Raw genomic sequence first — 19495 nt, forward strand, 5'->3', positions numbered from 1 at the left:
GGATTTCATCGCGGACTAATTTGCGGACGCGTGAAATCGCGAGAGCGACAGGGCCGCTACCACATCATCTGCATCTGTATGCATTTGTGTGACAGTCGGCCGTCTCTGTAAAACGCTCGCGGGACACAACGAGAGCATCCGTCTCCCGGCTCATGAATACCGGTCCGTCCTGTTGACGAGAATCCACGTTAATTGTGGAAAACAAAGGGCCGCGCGATGCGTGTTCGCGACGGGATAACGAAGCTAGCTTGTTGATTTGATAACTTAAGCGGGGAGCTTCATTAAGGAGACCGTCTAGGGATTAATCGCGCCGCGGTGTCTGTTACCTGGTTTCAAGAATCAAGCTCGTCGAAGGCTCCGCCTTGTTATAATGCAAAAGGAGTTCGAATTCAGGCGCGTGTTCGTCGAAACTTGAATTTTGGAACGACGCAACAGATTCCGGAATGGATTTCGAATTCTAGAATTTAGAACTGAGATTCCAAAGACGCCTGTGCTATAGTCGAATCTCGGAGATAGTTTCGAGCGAGGTCGGAATTGATTCGCGACAAGCTAATGAAAAAGCTCGTTGCTGTATGGACGGAGAATAAGACAAATTAGATATGTTTTTCGTTATTTTTTTTCAAGATATCAATATCTAGATGTGCGACTTCTCTTTAAAGGATAGAGAATTGCGTGGTGGTGGTCTATACGCTGGTTTTTTCTCCACTGAAATTTTCAGAAATGCAAGAAAGTTTACAACCCGAAAAGAGGATCTTTTTGATCGCGTACAAAGTTTTTTATCGTTTCGTAAAAAAAATTGTTGTGGAAAATATTTTGCAGCAATTTGTAAACATTCAGTATTTTTAATGAACAGTTTTAATTATGATTGCAATATTGTCTCCTGTTCTTTTTGTATATATATTAATATATACAAATAAAAAGACCACATTTTTTTTCCTAGCTTCTCGCTAGCTTTTCAACTGAAATCAAAAAGTCCGGTTCCACAATTAATGAAGAAGTGTCCGCGAAACCTTACAGATTATAAATCGGGGAGTCATCCACAATAATCTTTTTGTTCCGTAGAAAAGCAGCGCTTTCGGTGGTGTTTAAAGAAGCGTTCGGCTTGAAAGAACACGAGATCGCGTTAGAACGCTTGATTACATCTTCCACTTTATTCTTTGCTCAGATCAGATATTGGTGAATTTCAGCGAGAAAAGATCAGAGAAAAATGTTTTGCGGTATGTACGCGATAGCGGATTCTAATTTTATTTAATAGCAAAAGTAATAACGTTTTGTATGCAAAGAGTATTACACTTTCTTGCTTTTATTATATTTTATAAAGTATAAAATATAAGAAAATATAGGAATTCTTATATTTTATGATAAAAATATAAAAAAATTTTTTTCATTTAGTTTAATAACACACAATGTACAATATATTATAACAATACAATATACAGTATATTAATACAATGCAATTACATATATATACGCACATGTGTGTATGCATATATTAAAGTTATAATACAGCAATTTTGCATTAGAGTAAACGCTCTACAATAACAATTATCCTTCTATAGCTGTATCGTAAATGACGGTCGTTGTAATTTCCGCTGTTATTGTGTTCGTTCAATTCTGAGCGAACTTATTCAGAGCAAACGTATTACAATAAAGCGATATTGAAAATTGCTTTCCAGCTTGGCCGTGCGCGAATCGCAAAGGGGAAAATGTTGGGCGGTTAGACGGAGTTGAAGAGAGATGCACCTGAAGCATCCTACTTTTGACTCCACGAGGTACACATAACGACGTCTCTTCTTTAGGTCGTATGAGAGAATGCGGTGATGTGACAAACCCCTTCCTTCCGACCCTTCTTCCACACGGTAGACTCACTTCGGTGCGCTGCTTTCAACAAGCAAATCCTTTGATCGATGCTGACGTCGCAGAGCCGCAAACTTCGTCGTTGCTCTAAGAAAGCTTTTCGATAGCGGCGCAAAGAACTCGGGAATCAAAAGTCACGTCGAGAAATTTAAAGAAAATCAGGAAGCTTTTACAGTCCCTGATTTATCTCCTGTGTGTATCACAGCATCAGTCATTTGGGGACACCGATGGAGGAGCATTTGAGGAAACGATGGGAAAAAAGGAATCTATGCGTATTCTTAAATACGTTTGCTCTTAGACGGAGATAAATAATAAATAGTCACGAGCAATAAATAAAAGTCAGATTGCAGAAACGATAAATCATTTGATAGGCAAGGATTTATCACTTCTGATTTACCTTTATATATTTTTACGTAGACGATACCGTCCATCTAAAGATGCAAGAGATGATAATAAAAAAAGATAGTATACAGAGACAGATGCATATTTCCTTGTAAAATAAAATAAAAATATTTGAAGTGATAAAGTGATAAAGTAATAAAGTAATAAAGTGATAAAGTAATAAAATGATAAAGTAATAAAGTTATGATAAAGTTTGTGTGTACTTTCGTTATATCTTCGCTGTGAAATATGAAATATCTTCTTTCCAAATTACAAATGTTTAATTTTACATCTAAAGTATTTAAAAAAGGAAGATTTTGATAAAACATGCATCTAGACATATACATTTGTCAAATAATATTTATGTCAGCCTTTTCACATGATTCTCTTACTATTAATTTACATAAATATTTAATTAATAAATCTCTAGAGAGAATTTAACTGTAAATTATTATCATTTTATTTTTATAATGCTTTTATTATTTTTTAAATATATATGTTTCATACATTTTTGTATTTTTACAATCGCAAAAATTAACAAATAAATAACTCTCCTCTCAATATGGAATAATTTTCTTTTCCAAATTATACTGTCATTGAGAAGGAGAGGTGTTGAGAAAATACCTTCATGATCCCGTTGGTATAATCTAACAGCGAGCAGAGTGGAAAAAAGCCGATTTGTGAAGAGCCTTTCCTCGCTTACTCTATTTGTCATTCCCTGACTTCCGCTCGTTTCCTTGAAATGGAACTCGAATGTGGCACTGAAATGTGAACACGACGAATATTTGACGAATATCATTGTCATTGAAATGGAAATTTTTTTAAATTATATGTAAATACAATTATTGACACTCTCACATTTTCATGCATTTTATACATAAGTAAGTAAAATATAGTCTTATATGTAATGAATTTTTTTCTACATGATACATTGAAATGTCAAAAATAAAAACCAGTTTTATATGACCCATAATTTATAAAGGTCTAAAAAATACGAGTTCTATTATTTAATTTTTTAGAAAATGTACTAAATAACATTGAGAGTTGGCAAGGTAGAGTGCATTTTAATAATTGTAATCTAATGTAAATGTAAGATCTGCAAAATTTTCAAAAGGAGAAATATATTGGGCCGTATAATAACAGAAAAAGATCCTCAAAAGAGCAAAGAGCGAAAAGAAATTAGTTGAAATACATAATATGAAAAAGGTGGAAGTAGATAGGAAGCAGGAAGGAAGGGGAAACGTTGCTACGCGTTCTGTTCCGTATCTTTTGAACTCTCGTCTGCAATAAAAGTGAGAGAATTTCCGTTCCAGGTGACAAATCGAGAAGAAAAGATACAAAGATGCCGGTCGGTGGACGAGTCGCTGGTAAAGTCGGGATATACAGCTCCCACTACAATGGTAATATGGATGTGGATATCGTTCTATTAGGTATATATGATGGCCACGTCGACACCAAAGCAATTTTTTATGTTAATAATGACATATTCTGTGGGCACGCAAAATTTGTGATACATATCAATGTAAATGAAGTATAGAAATTGCTTCGGTATGATTGTGGCGCGAAATAAACCATTGTTGGCAATTGGTGGCGTAATTCTGTTAACAAATAGTCGAGAGGGCTTTTCTTCCTGTATACAATATACCGTAATATTATTTCTATATATCGCATGTGATATATAGAAAATTTTTTTAAATATTATTTCAGTATAATTTATTTTATTTTTGATTTAATAATTTTTTTTTTTTTTTTTTGAACGTGAATTGAAGTCCTTTCGAGAAAAAAAGAGGATGCGTATATTAATGTTGTTTCTTTTCATGTTTTCCTATGTCGTATTAAAACTGTTTTATTATTATAGATATATAATTGAACTGCTTGCAAAATTATTAATTGTTATTTGAAATGTCATTTTATTCCTTTCAATGCTTGGCTGCGTTAATTGTTAATGTGCTTTGATTACATAAGATATTTTTCTATAATGTATAATTTTTCTATATATACGTGCGAGATATCTCATATATTACATAAAATAAAGTTATTATTTATATATAATAAATTTCACATTTTACATTTATTCTTGCCAAAGAAGAGATATCAAAGAATCAAATGTAAACTGAATTGATACAGAAAATTGAACATACTTCACACACAATACTATAATATTATTACGCCACTATAACGTCAGACAACTGGACTAAGAGACAAGATTTTCTGTGAACTTTCTATTCTCTTGGAGGATAGACCATCTATTGCATGACATGAATCCTAAAGTAAATAGTTAAATACAAGTCACACTTTTGGCAGCGACATATAAAATTGAAATCAATAACGCGACCGAAATTGTGCTAATGTTTACCGGATCTAATAGATGACTTACGAATATGCTGACTCTGGGCCAGCTGGCAATGATGCCCTCTTTCTCTCTTTCACTCATAATTTACCAATACAATTTTCTATGTCGCCTCGGTTTTCAGTATTTACTTACGATTATATTTTCTCCAAGTATTTGCTTCGAATTTTACTTCGACATGACTCACCGATCTCTGTGAAGATTCAGAATATTAAAACGCATAATTTGCATAAATTGTTTTTAGATAATAAGATTTTTAGACAATAAGATTTATGCAAAAATATAAAATTTTAATCTTTTAACAAAATAAAATTATCGCAGCTGAAACAAATGTGACATTTTCGCTTTATGAAACTTGACGTAAAAACGCTGTATTATTTCATCAAGAAACAACTCTCTACGCGAACAGTATTCATAACTCACGTTTAAAATGAGTTTGTATATAGGGAGATCTTGAGATCAGATTGAAGAAGCTTACGCTACGCTTCTTAAATCTTTTTAAATTGATCTTCCACAAATTCATACTTGAATATTTTTCTAAATCGATCTTCTATGAGTTTATTTTAAAACGAGATAGGCTTACTTGTTATGACAAGCGGAAAACTAGGTTTCATAGAACGACAAATTATAAAGTAGCTTAGGAATAGTAGACTTATAAACGTAAAAGTTTTGAAGCGAGACATGACTATGAAAATGGAAACAATACATGGGCTTAAAGAATAAAGTCTTCGTAAATCATGTTTCCTTGCATGCCAATTAAGCTTTCTTTTTATTCTTAGATTATGGTAAAAATATTATTATAAAAACATTATCACTCTAATTTTTATGACGATACCAATGTAATGTTTTTCTCAAAATAATAGAATTCCTAAAATTCATCCTTTTTACGAATGCCACAAAATTTTACGATACGCCATATATAATACATACATACACAGAAAAACTTATCTAAAAATTTCCTCTATTCGCTAGGAAAGTAAGGAAAGAATATCATTTGAATCACATCAGAATATATAATAAAATGCATGTAAAAAAGTATAATATAGTTGCGAGATAAATTCAGCGTGTGGTTCCAGGGAAAGGCTACAGTGGCATAAATGAGGAGATCATATGGATCAGCATAGGCATGGGGATCACCATAGCGATCCTCATCACCATAGCGTTATGCTACATCGCTCGTGAAAAGTGTCGCAAGCGGCACGAGGGATACTACACGTCCTGACGTATGTTTCCGCCGCCTTCGTGGGCATCCTGGTCATTTAGCCCGACGACACCAGGAATACTGTTCAGTCCAACCACATCGAGGGGCAAGCCGCGGGCTTACTACATCACCGTCTGAATTCTTACATACTCTGTTACAAAGGAAAAGCCTCTGAAAGTCGTACGAAAGTCATGGAATATGACGAAACGAATACAAAGTATGTATATGCTGCATTAACATAAATACAACGTGGATACAAATTTATACGCGCCTCAAAATTGAAAATCTTGAATTGTATCTCCTCTTTAAAAAAGCAATCAATTAAAAAGCAAAGAGATAAAAAATTTTTTATTTATAAATAAAGTTTAAAAGTATATAATCGGGATTAGAGCAATCAAAATTAAATATAAAATGCAGAGAAAGATTATCTCTTGCGCGCATTATCGAACGAGATTTATACTTATTTATAAGAAAATATCGATTCTCCTTTGAACGTAAAATTTTATCATTCTGTTTTCCTCCTCTTTATGGAATACATTCTCGTTCGCGAAATAGCCTAGCTGATATTACGCGTTATGGGATAGGCTTTTCCTGAAAGAGAGAATACATTTCGCACCATTACGCACACTGACAAGGAGTAAAGATTTTCGAGATAGGGAGAGATTGTCTTAAAGACTTAAGGATTTAACGAAAACTTCTACCCAAATTGAGGACAACAACGTAATGTTACACGGATCTGTAATACGTTATAGCTATTCGAGAAAAGTACCGTAAGTAGTAGTACTCTCTGAGGTTCAATAAATTGTGATTTCTTCTAAACACAACATCCAGGCTTTGTATCTATATAGTGGTGTATGTATGTATACGAGAGTGTAGTCGATGGACCATTAGTCTTATTCGTACGTATCTTCGAAAGAATTTCCTAACAGTTAAAACGATGTTTTTAAAAGACGACACAACGATCGCTAGCTAGTTAAAGCGCACTAAAGGATAATTATGTGTTAGGCAATTTAACTGCCAGAAATAGACACGCCCTAAAATCAATTGATATTTATTAAAACATATGCGTAATTTTTGAAAATTAAATGTCGAACAAAAATTGTGACTTTAATATGTATTCTTCATTCATCAGTGAAAAAAGCTCTCATTTTTTTGTACAAATTCTCGATTAACGTTCGTGAGTCAGATGTGAGAGCTAAAATAAAACGAGAATAGAAATAAAATAAGATCGAAAAAAAATTCAATGACTGTAGAATATCATCAATTTTGAAAAATATAGTTTTACTGCGTTGCAGATCATCATTGCAAACTTTATAAAATGCACTTCCGATTCTTACGCTAATTTTATCGATTCCTATTTAATTCAGCCATTTTTATCACAAGCATAATTTATTAATATTTTTCGAAAAATAAATATAAAAAATATATAGCAATTTGAATATTATATTCTTCACGTTGAACGAATCTATCTGAATCTAATAATTAATATATATTTTATATATATTTGCAATATACTTAATGCCTTTTAAGCAATTGTATTAGGTGTTCCGATCACGAATGCTATCGGCCGGAATGTCGTTTTCGTTACTCATTCAATGCTTTAGCTCGGGACAAATAAAAGTGTCTCATCAGAGTGCTCCCAAGCAGAAAATTCTCGCTTCGAGTGAAACTGCAGTGATTTACGACTATTACGAGCGTTCGCGCGGATCGCACGATTTGATTCTTTATCGTGCCATAAATTATAAACCAGAGCTTCAAGTCTCTTCGAAAAGCTAACAATTATCGAAAAATCTATCTTTTTTTTTTTTTTTTCACAGATATAAAACTCTAAATATGAGTTTTTACGTGTTTTTTAAGGCGCACGAGCGCTTCTAAACTTTATATTAGACTGGATAATTCTTTCGCGTCAATTACTCGCGTCATTTACCATAATTAACTTTGTTATCTCTGCTTTTTTCGCGCCCCGATATCCATTTATATCGTAACGTTATCACGTTACGATAAAATTTCAATCTCGCGTTCTTCCTCTTTTTATCCGGTAACTTGAGAAAATCGTTTAACCCCTTCAGAGATCGTTCTCTCATACACTTTCCTGCTTCGATCGATACTTCGATAGCACTTCATATTATTGGGCCTTTCGCAACCGACGATATTTTCTTTGGCATTTCCGCGTGAAACATTTTCTATAAAATAGCTTTCTATAAAAACGAATATATACACGAATAATCTCCGAATCAATTTTAACCGTGCTGTTCTTTTATATAACTTTTTTTCAATCTATTTCTATTCGAGAACTTGAATCGAGAACTCGGACCGAATTCTCGGATCATGGACACAGGCCTTTAGAATATATCCGAAAGGAAAGAAAATTTATAAATTATTAAAGTCAGAAAAGAAATATTTTATTTAATTATTTAAGAAAAAATTAATGACTTAACACACGCATATAAATTGCGATGTCTGCAAATACTATCTTTTAAATCGATCTTGAAATAAAATTTTAATACTTGAGTGCACGCGCGAATAAAAATTCTCGTTCGCTCAACAAAACATTTAACGTGATATTAAAGAGAATATAATTTTCGACAACAATTTTCCAAAGTGCAAGTTAAGTTTATTAACGCGATAAGTTAAGTGAACGTAAAGTTTTACGGAAATTTTCACATCTAAAAAGAAGCGTCGAGAATTTAGAGCCACTTTGAACGTGTAATTTTTACTTCAAACAAGTATTTTCTTTTTTTTTTCCTTTTCACAAATGTCGGATACGTCCAAACGACTTTCTCTAGCGTATATAGATGTATACTATCACTAGATATAACTGAGATTTCACCGCATCTACGTAATTAATGGAGTACTTTAGATATGTAATCTCGAGGCTACGGTTCATTCAGTATAATGTGTATAAGAATTCTGACCAAACTAGAATATACTTCTGAATTAAGATTATCCTCGATCCGAAGATTTCTAGAGAAACTATTAGAGAGCAATGGGTATTTATTGTTAGAGCAGAGAGTTTTCCCGAAGCCTTGTTTTTTAAAGATTGAGAAATTTTACGTAATTATATAAAGATATTTGTTGAAAGCTAAAAGTTTACGATAAATGATAATTGTCTGCCCTTTTCATAGAAAAATTAATTTTAAATTTGCCATATATAGTTATGGAAAAGTTTCTTATGTGAGAAATATATAAATATAACACAATTCGAAAAAGAGACCACCAATAATCAACATATACAGCTTCAGGAAATTCTAATGTATTAGGAGTTAGAGAGTTCTATATATTGTTGTGATGTGAGTAAAAAAAATGTTGTATAGATAACGCGTTAGAAGAATTTGATGAGTGCGAAGCGCGACCGGTTGTCAGTCGACGAAATATAATAAAAATGGGAATAAACTTCTCTCTGCATTATGTCTATGTTATTTGTAAAAATACACGACGATCAATGCACGGTTTATTCGCCATCAGATATGGAAAGGGACGTGATTTATTGACACACTCGTTTTCTCATCCATAATATTTACAGCCGATGTAAATTATAATGTAAATTTTTATCCGAATAATAAATTATTCTTATAGATATTATATATTTTAATCCGAAATGAACTAGAGGAAAAGTTTACGTTAACTCATCAAGAGAGCCAATTTATTCAAGAGTAAATATTTTAACTCTTCATAATTGTATATCTATATTTAAATAAATGAAAATTTCCATTTATATAGTCGTTGTAATTGTGTGAATAATAAATATGTAGTTTCTTGTAATTGAATTTTAATCAATCGAGATAATGAAGGAGATCCGATCGTTACTAGTGGAATTATTAATTAATTCGAGTGGACTGTCCGCGTCGAAGAGGCTTGACACGACCGGTGACCTCGCACATGAATCAATTGAATGTTCCTCGCGCGTGCAATCCACCATCGTGGACTTTAGACATATGTATTTTGTAATTGTCGAGAACAAAAGAGAGAACTCGACGCGTCTGCAAAGCGCACAAGCGCGTCTTTTACAGACCTTAAATATAGTATTATTGTGTATCAAACGCGCGCGCGCGGCACTAAATACGATTGTATACACTTGATAGTTTGTATTTCTATCGAAAGTAGGAAAATATGCCGTGCGATACTACACCTGCAAATGACCAATTCGATAGATCGCTATATGTATTAATGACGTACTATTTCTTCATTTGTGCATTTGTAATGAATAAATTATTATATCGTACCGAATTTTTCTATCACGTTTCTTTATCCTATATTTGACTAAATAGATTAAATAAATTAAATGTATATATGTTGAGAAAAATAAAAAACGCCTTTTAAAAATCATCAATCAAAGCAAAATCATCACAAGAAATTTTTGAAAATTACCAATCATCTTGTGACATAATCGAGAATACAGAAAAAATTATTCAAAAGTTAATTTTTAATTATTAGAGGAATTTTCAGGGAAAATTTATCGAATAAATATACATTATGTGTCTGGGAAATGGAATAAGTGACAGTGAAAACGAGATGCGTAACGAAGAGACATTTTCAAGTCAGTGTGATATACAGCTTTGTACATTTATTTTGTAAATCATTATTTCCAAATGATAGTAATAATAATGCTATTAATCATATTAATAATTATTATATTTTGTGATGCCATAACACTTGACAATTGACCATGTCTATCTAAGTAATGTACAACGCTTAATAACGAATAAGAGATTAGTACCAACTCTCGTACACTTAACTATCGCAGGAACTCTCGTGGCGAGTGAAAAAAAATAGTGTATTACGTGCGAGCTGCCTTTGATAATTGCATGACTCTCATTAACCCCTATCGTTTCGTGCCCCTGTTGATTATTCTATTGACAGTAACTCCCGCCGTAAGACGGAACAGAAAAATATACGAAAAACGTATTAAGCTTTTGTGTCTGTATGAACGTTGAACGCACATATTAACTTAATTGCTATACGTGCATTACGCGATCGGATATTATATGTTATCATATTCTTGGACTGCATTGATTTCTCTGCCGGTTCGTATTTCTCGAGAGAATCTGAGGGAACGTGCGGATAAACTACACTAAAAAATTATATTAATTAAATTTAATTAATATCGAGATAATCTTACACACACGTATATATATAATATATTTTATATCTTATACATATATATATATATATATATATATATATAAAATATTGTATATATAATTTGCACAAATAATAAAAGAAAATAAGCCAATATATTATAGTATATTCTGATTTCTAGTGGTCGATAGAAAAGTATTTCACATTCTTATATAAATTAGATAATAAAATATTTATATAGTTATATTTTAAGATACTTGAATATATATAAACAGCTTGCATATATACACAGAATATATATATATACAGATGTTTAGTTCCATCTCGAAATATAATTCGCTAATTCGCTCTTACAATTCAAACCGACAGAGATATGCACATGAGAGATTAAAAGTAAAAAACAATTATAGATTTTTAAACATGATTTCTTCATAAGCTCACGTACGTACTTTCTAATCTCTTTCTTACAAACATATATGTGCAAGCATACAATAATGAAACAGACACACGCTTACACATACATACATACACATACACAAAAATACAATCCTGTTACTGAGAAAAATATTGTGATGTTTAAATTAACATTTCAAAAAGTAACCAGAATACGTCGACGTCTTATACACAGGTATAAGACGGAGCATAATGTTTTAAGTGGTAGTATCCGATGAGATGGAGAAAAAAATTTTAATTTACATAATATATTATATTATTGAAATTACCTCTTGAATTTATATCAACACTTGCCGATTTATATCAACACAAACAGCCTCATTTCTCTCTTCATTTCTCCTCTATATATACATATGCCATACTACTGCAACAAAGTAGCAGGAGAAGATTCTTTCTAAAACATTTCCAAGATCGAACTCGACGATTTTGAATAATACTTAGAATAAGTACACCGTACGAGTTGTAAACTTATGCAAATTAGCTCGTTCGCAAAAATATCGTGACTGGCCCATAAGCATACTAACAATTAGGTGCACTACTGCAATATAGGCACGACGAATCAATTGAGATAATTAAAAATAATCAATATAAAGGCAGAGAGAGACGGCGGCAATTTTTCTAACGGAACAATCATTTTGCAGCATTTATTTGTTTCTCAATCGCTACAATATGACTTTACCGTATCGATCTGTCCTCGATAAAATGCGCACGTAAAATTGATAATACACGATGATACAAAATTCCATCGCCTCCATGCTATCCGGATCGATTTTCGCTGTTCGAAATCAAATACTCAACTTGGATGATAAATCGATATCGATGAAAAGTTGCGAAAAATTTGCTACCCTCGGAAGACCCAACGAAGAAATGCGAGAGGCGATACTTTCATTTTCGGATCGAAAGATCTCGGCGCATTCCGAACGACTTTCTTGGCTCCGTTGTACCGAATCGACGACAATAACTGATCTGCCAAAAATGTCGACGGATCGGAATTGTCTCTACGATTGCACACGCGAATACCATGAATTTGTCGCGTAATCGACGTGTGTGACGTGAGCTTACCTTATATCTGAGGATTATCGAGGTACCGTCTACTATGGACAAGGTGAATTTCTTAGGTTTTTAAATCCCCATTATTACACGCAGCACTTGGTGCACCCTATGGCGGAACATCACGAGGCGTACATTCTATTAATTTCGTGTTGATAACGTTCCTGAACTGCTTTCCTCTTGAGTTTAAATGCCGCGGTTACCAAGCCCATGTCGGGAGACCATTGTTCCGCGCATAGTTTTACTGCGCCGGGTATTTCGAATCTCTGGAGCTTACCTGGAAACAGTGACAACACGTTCAGCAATAACAAATTACTGGTAATAATAGAGAACGCGAGACTAATGATTATAAATCAATAGAAACTTACATTTCTTTGCTTGCTCAACGAGTTCTTGAAGTACCATTTTTTCAATTTGTGGATCGTTGCAGAGTTCCTCAAGACTCTTTCCGGTTATGCCTTGATTTGTGGCGATTTCTTCCAAATATTGCTGATTAGGTACGACTAGCGCCACAGTATAAGCTTTATTCGCATCTCCGTAAACGCAAATGTTTTCCACGACAGGACAGGTCTTCAACTCGGATTCGACTTTTCCCAAAGAAACGTATTCACCGAGTTGTAATTTAACCAGATCCTTTTTCCGATCTGTAAGACACATTATTGAAAGATGTCGAAATTAATAATTAACATAAGAAATTGCCTTATAGAAGTGAAAAAATTTTGTGCTAAAACATAAATTTTGCGACGTACCGATAATCTTGATAGAACCATCCGTATGAAACTCGCCGATGTCGCCTGTTCGGAACCATTGTCTGCCGTCTTCTTGGAAGAAGTCCTCCTTCGTTTTATCCGGTAGTTTATAGTAGCCCGCGGAAACGATGTCGCCACCGATCAAAATTTCTCCTCTGGGATGCGGATGATCTGTAACCCGATAACCAGCTTCTTCCCAATTCTCCAAACGAATGTCGCAAACTGTGGTTGGTGCACCGACTCTTCCGGTAGTTCTATCATGCGCTAAAAGCAAAGGATAAAGAATAAAAATGAAGAATACACGAATATTCCTTGTCACTTAGAGACTTGGAGAATACATACTATCCATAACAGTTGCGCAAGAACTCGTTTCCGTAAGACCGTATCCTTGAGTTACGGTGACGCACAGGCAGAGTTTCACTTGATTATGAGTGTCTGGACTGAGCGGAGCGCCTCCGCTAAGAACAAGCCTAACGCGACCACCGAGCACCTGTTTTGCAGCTCCAAAGATGTACTTGTCAAAGATAGGTGTTTTGTAGCCCCGTTTAGTCCACTTCAGCTTATATTCGTACGCGAAATTGAAGATGGCTTGCCTCAACAGGCCAGACTTCTTTACTTTTTCGTTTATTCCTTTGGAGATGCGATCGAGAATAAGCTGAAACAATTTTATATTTATCGAGTTGTACAGTGTGTGTCTCATCAACTCTCTTTCGTTTGTACTTATAAAATTTATATCAAAATAAGATAAAAACTTGCAGATAAATAAATGCAAATCATATATAACGGCGATTTTATTTTAATCTTTAAATGAATCGTTTTCTTTTATTTAAAACTAAAAATGTGCAAAAATACTTACCGGTACCGCGGTTAAACAAGTTGGATGTAGAACGGAGGCATCACCCTTTGATCCCCTCTGAATTTTGCTACTCGAGTCGATCAGTGTAAGCGGCGAGCTATAACCAATGGGTACTCCGTTCAAAAGACACACGCTTTCGGCCAGAAGTTCAAAGACGTGAGCCAATGGCAAGAAACCGAGAAAGACATCGTCCGATCTGATTTCTACCGCGTCGCAGTATGCTTTCAGAGTGCTTATGATATTCTTATGAGAGAGAAGCACGCCTTTCGGTACTCCAGTTGAACCTGACGTGTACATAATTATAGCCATGTCATCGCCTTTCGGTGAAGTAGCGCTCGCGTTCGAATTGTTGCCCATTTTGACGACGTCGGAGAAGGGTACCAGTCGCACTCCATCCTAAAACACAAAAATAAATTATAGAAAATATTTTTAAAAAGAGAGAAAAAATAGGAAAATGACATCATCGCACTCGTCATAAGTAGACATCATCGATGATTACGTAAATAGCATAATAATAGCATAATAATAAACAGTCAAATACTATTAGGCGAAGACAAACTTTCGAAAGGAAATATTACTGACTGATTCAATACGGTTCCGAATAGTGCATTTAATAATCGATTACTTAAATTAACATTTTTCGTAAATGACGCTATTGTGTTGACACTATTATGTCACTGTTAAAAAAAATGACAAATTAAAACTTTTTATATTCATAACTTAACGCGTAAATTCATTTAAATGCAAATTTTTATTTCACGATATTCAAAATGCTACCTTGTAGCCTTTGGTGTCAGTCGATTTGAGTTGATCTTCCATGTAAATAATTGTCTTGACCTCCGGCACCATCTCCAGCAACCGCTTGAATTTTGGCAAAAGATCATGACTGGTAATGACAGTGTTCACCTCGGTTTCATTAATACCGTGAGCGATGGCTTCATCACCCAGGGTCGCGTAAATCGTCACCACCGTGAAATTCTGTTTGAAGCACGCGTGTGCGGCTATCATCCATTCCGCTCTTGTCTCGGCGAAGATAACGACATTCTTACGCGGCTTCATACCCAGCTCCATCAAACCTCGCCCGAAGGAAACGGCACATCTGTCGACGTCGTTGAAAGACGTCCATTTGTACTCTCCCATTTTATACTGCAAAACAAATGAAATTTCACGATGTAAAATTAGCTTCTCCTTTCGACACTGATTGATCACACAGATACATATAATTGATTTGTTCCAAGAGTTCCTCTTTTATCGATATTTCTTCTTAAATAGTCTTATTGAAGCCTTAATTATATTATAGTCGTAATCGACGAGAAACGAGAATTTTTCCCCCAAAAATTATTCGTTTTTACATTCAAGTGTCTTACCTTTTTGAAGATTCTACCGTTAGGTTGAGGCTCATCTTCCTCCGCTAAAATCTGCCTGGTACCGAGACATCTCTTATCGCCGTGCATCTTGACAACCCAGAGAAGCACTTTTTCCAAAGTGTCGACTTTTTCACGTTCAAGCATGACATGCATCGGCCCCGGGGAGTCGACGCTTCTATAAGTGATCTGATGCTCATCCTTGAAGATCGGACGGGCCTTAATCCTCCTAGAGGCCTTGCGCTTCTCCCAGGGTCGTTGAAGTATAAGATATACGGGAAACGTCAGCAAGTCGTACACATACGATAGAGCCTTGATCGCGGAGATCGCGCCACTAATCCAGAAGCCTTCCATTTCCCTGATAAATAAACAAATCGTTTAAGTATTCGTATTTAGAAACATTAAATTGGCGCTTGTGAAAGTTGGACGTAAAGAGATGATAACAAGTGCGAAAATCTGTGATTAATAAATCAATTAACAAACAGATTCTTTTTATTTTTGGATCTCTTGAAAAAAGAAGAGAACATTAATTATATAATTTATTCATTGTCAGTCGCGATACTCTGTAATTCTCGCAGAAAGAGCGAGTTCGAGCACTTATAGTCACTTTTACACAGTTACAAAATTCTCTTATCAGGTATTGGGTATATCTCGTTTGCTTATCTATACCAGACAAGTTTTTATTTGCACACGCTACGTATGCAGCATCGAAGCGTAAATGAGAAGAGTATATCGGAGAGAAGAGTCATGTCGAAGTCATGCATCGTGCAAATATATGTATAAATTCACATGTCAATAACGAAGCAATATAGGATACGCCAAACCGATAAGCAATAATTAATATCAATATGATTAATCTTCTTGGAAATTTCTGTCAAACAATAGGCATCTTTTATTTATCTTGTGTAGAGCAGTTATACATATATGCAACGCTTATCATGCTAAGTGTGTGAAAGAAACAAGAAGAGTTGTTGCACAAGTAAATACACATAACATGTCCATATATTAAGATTGATAAAGTGTTAAAAATAATAAATCATCGAAACAATAAGATATAAAAGTTTAATCGAGACATATATCAACAATTATAAAAACATGTATATTTATAAATTTATATTCCATAATTAATACAATGAACTTAATTAGAGAGATGTGTAATTGAATTAATTAATTTCTCTAGTTCTCTCTTTAAAGTACTAGAACGTTTGTTGCTTTTTAATGTTAATAAAAAAAGAAACGATATTTCCATTTAATCGACGAACGCAAAAAAAAAACCACTCAACTGTATATCGCGTTATATCTTATTTAACTGCGAATATACATTGATGATTGATTTTCAATCTAGCGAGTGAAGAGAAAATATTTCATATATTGCGAGATTTATATATTCTTGATGATATATAAAATTTCCTGATATTACGTTTGAACGTAATTAATATACTCATTAAACTTCTAAAAAAAGATTTTTATGTGCGCTTTTAAAAGGTGATTTTTCCGCGGAAAAAGTTACATAAAAATTTATATAACTTAATCTTTCTTAATTTATATAATTACGCAAATTTATATTAACATTGCGAACAATTACCTCATAATGTACAAAATATTGAGAGAGATCGCGAATTATTTTTATTATATCAGATAAAAAAGAAAGATAAAGCAAAGAATTATCTCAAGTTCGCTTTAATCGCAAAATTTCATCATGTCGAGTTTCGATTCTGAAATAGAATATCATTTTGCGCTGAAGTCAATTTAAATCAGCGGACTCGCATATCGCTTCCGTTGATTCCTTTTTACTCTATTATTCTGATTGCGCTCTCGTATTCGCGATATACCGATCATCCCTGAACTTTACGTCGCACTTATACGACGAGTGTATCAGTTACGTCAGTAGCCACGACGTACGCTACGTTGCAATTATTAATCGAGTTTCTTTCTATTTTATTTGTTATTAATCGTTTATGTCGAGTAGACAGTATCACGCTACTTGTAATCGCACACACTCGGTATGAGTACTATGCAAATCAAATAAACACAAGTTATGTCACTAATTGTGATATTATATATAGTTGAGTTTTCCTGCGATTCAATTTTCAATGACAAATAAACGAAAGTCTGTCGCGTTTTTTATTGAAATTATAAAATCCAAAGGAAAATGTAAATTGAAAGTGTCAATTTTATTTTTTCGCCAAAGAATTGTTTGTATAGACACGAAAAATATATTTTTATAACAATAAAAATAATTTTAAAATAATTATAGAGCAGTCATTTTATTATTACAAAAAATGCGCACTAAAATATACATAATTATACTTAACTATTCTGCATAATGTACTATTAATGCAAATATATAATTGCTACAAGTGTTATTTTTAGCCTCATTAATACTGACGCATGTAAAACTCCGATGTAAATGTAAGAATGATAAATAATTTATTTTTAACTTGATAAAAACGTAAATTTGTGACATTTCTAAAAAGCAGTTAATAAAATAAACTTGTGTCGAAAATTTCAGTTTAATTAATAAATGAACATATTTGTTTTCGTTGTAAACATAGAGAGAACAGTAATGAATTAACTATATAAAATACGTGACATGATATGATGAAATGAAAAGTGTATTACGAATCATTATAAAGAAAAAAAAACAATTTCTTTATAATTATATAATTTATGTTCCGTTAGTAAGAAAATAGTGAAATAAGGCAAAAAAAGTCATTAACTAAAAACTTTTAAATCCTTTTTACAAAATCGCAAAATAAAGAATCAAAATACAGGTGTCCCAAAATCGGATGTTGTTTCAACCACAGATTAAGAAAATATTGTTTTAACGATAAAATATTATTTGACAGTACGTACCTTTCTTTAAAAAAAAAAAAGATTATAAACCCAAACATATAAATATTAAAACATAGATAGATAACACATATAATCTTGTTTTTAATTTTTATTTACCGTAGTAAAGTCTCGCATATATCTCGATATGTAAAAAGATGTTAAGCAAATTCTTACTCTGGTGCTGTCTCTCTATATAACAAATTTGTCCATAGAATTTAATTAAAGATACATTTGATAATTTGATGTCACTCTGTATAATGATTGAGATCGAATCATGTAGGTATTGAGGAGGAAGACGCCGAGGAGAGAGAAAACACGCGATCGAGATTTCAATATCATCGCGGACTTTGGACGTCGCGAGAGTTCACGCGATGAACGAATGGAACCGACGAGCCTTTCTTATCTATGCTATCGTGTGTGCCTTAAAGAGTCTTCAACGTGTATAAGACGGACGTTCAAGGGGAGACGATGGGAGACCAGATGTGCGGTAACAGACGTCTCACGGCCATATTTTTTATCTGTCTGGGTGTATATATATTTGCGATTATCTTTTCAACGATTTGCAACAAAAAAAATTCCCGTCCGATAAAAATTTTCCTCTCGCGAATCAAGAAATAAACCGCTTCCACGTAATCCGATAGAGCAAACAAGAATTATAACGCAGGATTATGGCGATAACTTTTTATTTCTCTTGCGAAGACGTGTTTAGAAAAAACGTACGAAAAAAATTAAATTGCGAATTTTATTTATAAATATATTATATGTGTAATAAGCTAACTCTTTTATGGAAAACTGGATCATAAAGTAAAAATATCGTAGGGACGAAATAACAAAACCTGAAGTAAAAATACATTACTCTCGTGTTCTACGATGAGAAATTAATTATATTACAAAATATCAATGATTCACTTGCGTGTGTAATTCAGAAATTATTATTCCTATTTTATTCTATTATCTAGTTTTGATTCGGATGGAAAAGTTTATACAGTAACAGTGTTAAAGCTAGAGAGAAGATGATACTTTTACCTATCTAACTAATATACGATTGCTTATAAATCGCGAGTTTATTATAAATTTATGCAAAGAGAAGAGAAAAAGGAAAGAAAGAGAAAAAAACCATTAAAAATCAATACCATACCTTAGTTTCTTCCCCTTACAATACGTACGAACGTAAATCAATATGTGAATTAAATCTATATCTTGTAATATATATTGTATGGTTACTTGACATATGTATAGATCTCACAACATACTTTAACATATTTATCTAGTATTAAATTAACATATCCAATAAGCATGCAAAAGCCAAGATTTTGACAT

The 19495-nt window shown here is 33.3% G+C and overlaps 2 protein-coding genes across 13 annotated transcripts in view; one reads left to right on the forward strand and one right to left on the reverse strand.

Moving 5' to 3' along the window:
• LOC145937701 (uncharacterized) overlaps positions 1-10106 on the forward strand; it is a 110071-nt gene extending 99965 nt beyond the window's left edge. For 2 of the 3 annotated variants that reach the window (XM_083040976.1, XM_083040978.1), the window contains 2 exons: positions 3552-3638; positions 5665-10106. In XM_083040976.1, coding sequence (XP_082897102.1) covers positions 3552-3638; positions 5665-5810 — 233 coding nt within the window. In that variant the 3' untranslated portion in view covers positions 5811-10106. Of the gene's footprint in view, positions 1-1676; positions 1773-3551; positions 3639-5664 lie in introns of all 3 variants that reach the window. The other variant, XM_083040977.1, reaches the window with a different exon arrangement.
• The window catches only part of LOC145937683 (fatty acid CoA ligase Acsl3-like), a 37968-nt gene continuing 22396 nt past the window's right edge, over positions 3924-19495 (reverse strand). For 6 of the 10 annotated variants that reach the window (XM_083040945.1, XM_083040943.1, XM_083040940.1 and 3 more), the window contains 7 exons: positions 15344-15698; positions 14754-15122; positions 13977-14372; positions 13463-13775; positions 13121-13384; positions 12740-13015; positions 10328-12648 (listed from right to left, as the gene is read on the reverse strand). In XM_083040945.1, the coding sequence (XP_082897071.1) occupies positions 12494-12648; positions 12740-13015; positions 13121-13384; positions 13463-13775; positions 13977-14372; positions 14754-15122; positions 15344-15694 (2124 nt within the window). In that variant the 5' untranslated portion in view covers positions 15695-15698 and the 3' untranslated portion in view covers positions 10328-12493. Of the gene's footprint in view, positions 4782-10327; positions 12649-12739; positions 13016-13120; positions 13385-13462; positions 13776-13976; positions 14373-14753; positions 15123-15343; positions 15699-19495 lie in introns of those variants that run through there. The other 4 variants (XM_083040939.1, XM_083040937.1, XR_014425606.1 and 1 more) reach the window with 3 other exon arrangements.

Source organism: Prenolepis imparis, unplaced genomic scaffold (genome assembly GCF_030444845.1).
Source record: "Prenolepis imparis isolate NDT839.2.m4 unplaced genomic scaffold, iyPreImpa1.0 SCAF_6, whole genome shotgun sequence".
Classification (NCBI taxonomy): domain Eukaryota; kingdom Metazoa; phylum Arthropoda; class Insecta; order Hymenoptera; family Formicidae; genus Prenolepis; species Prenolepis imparis.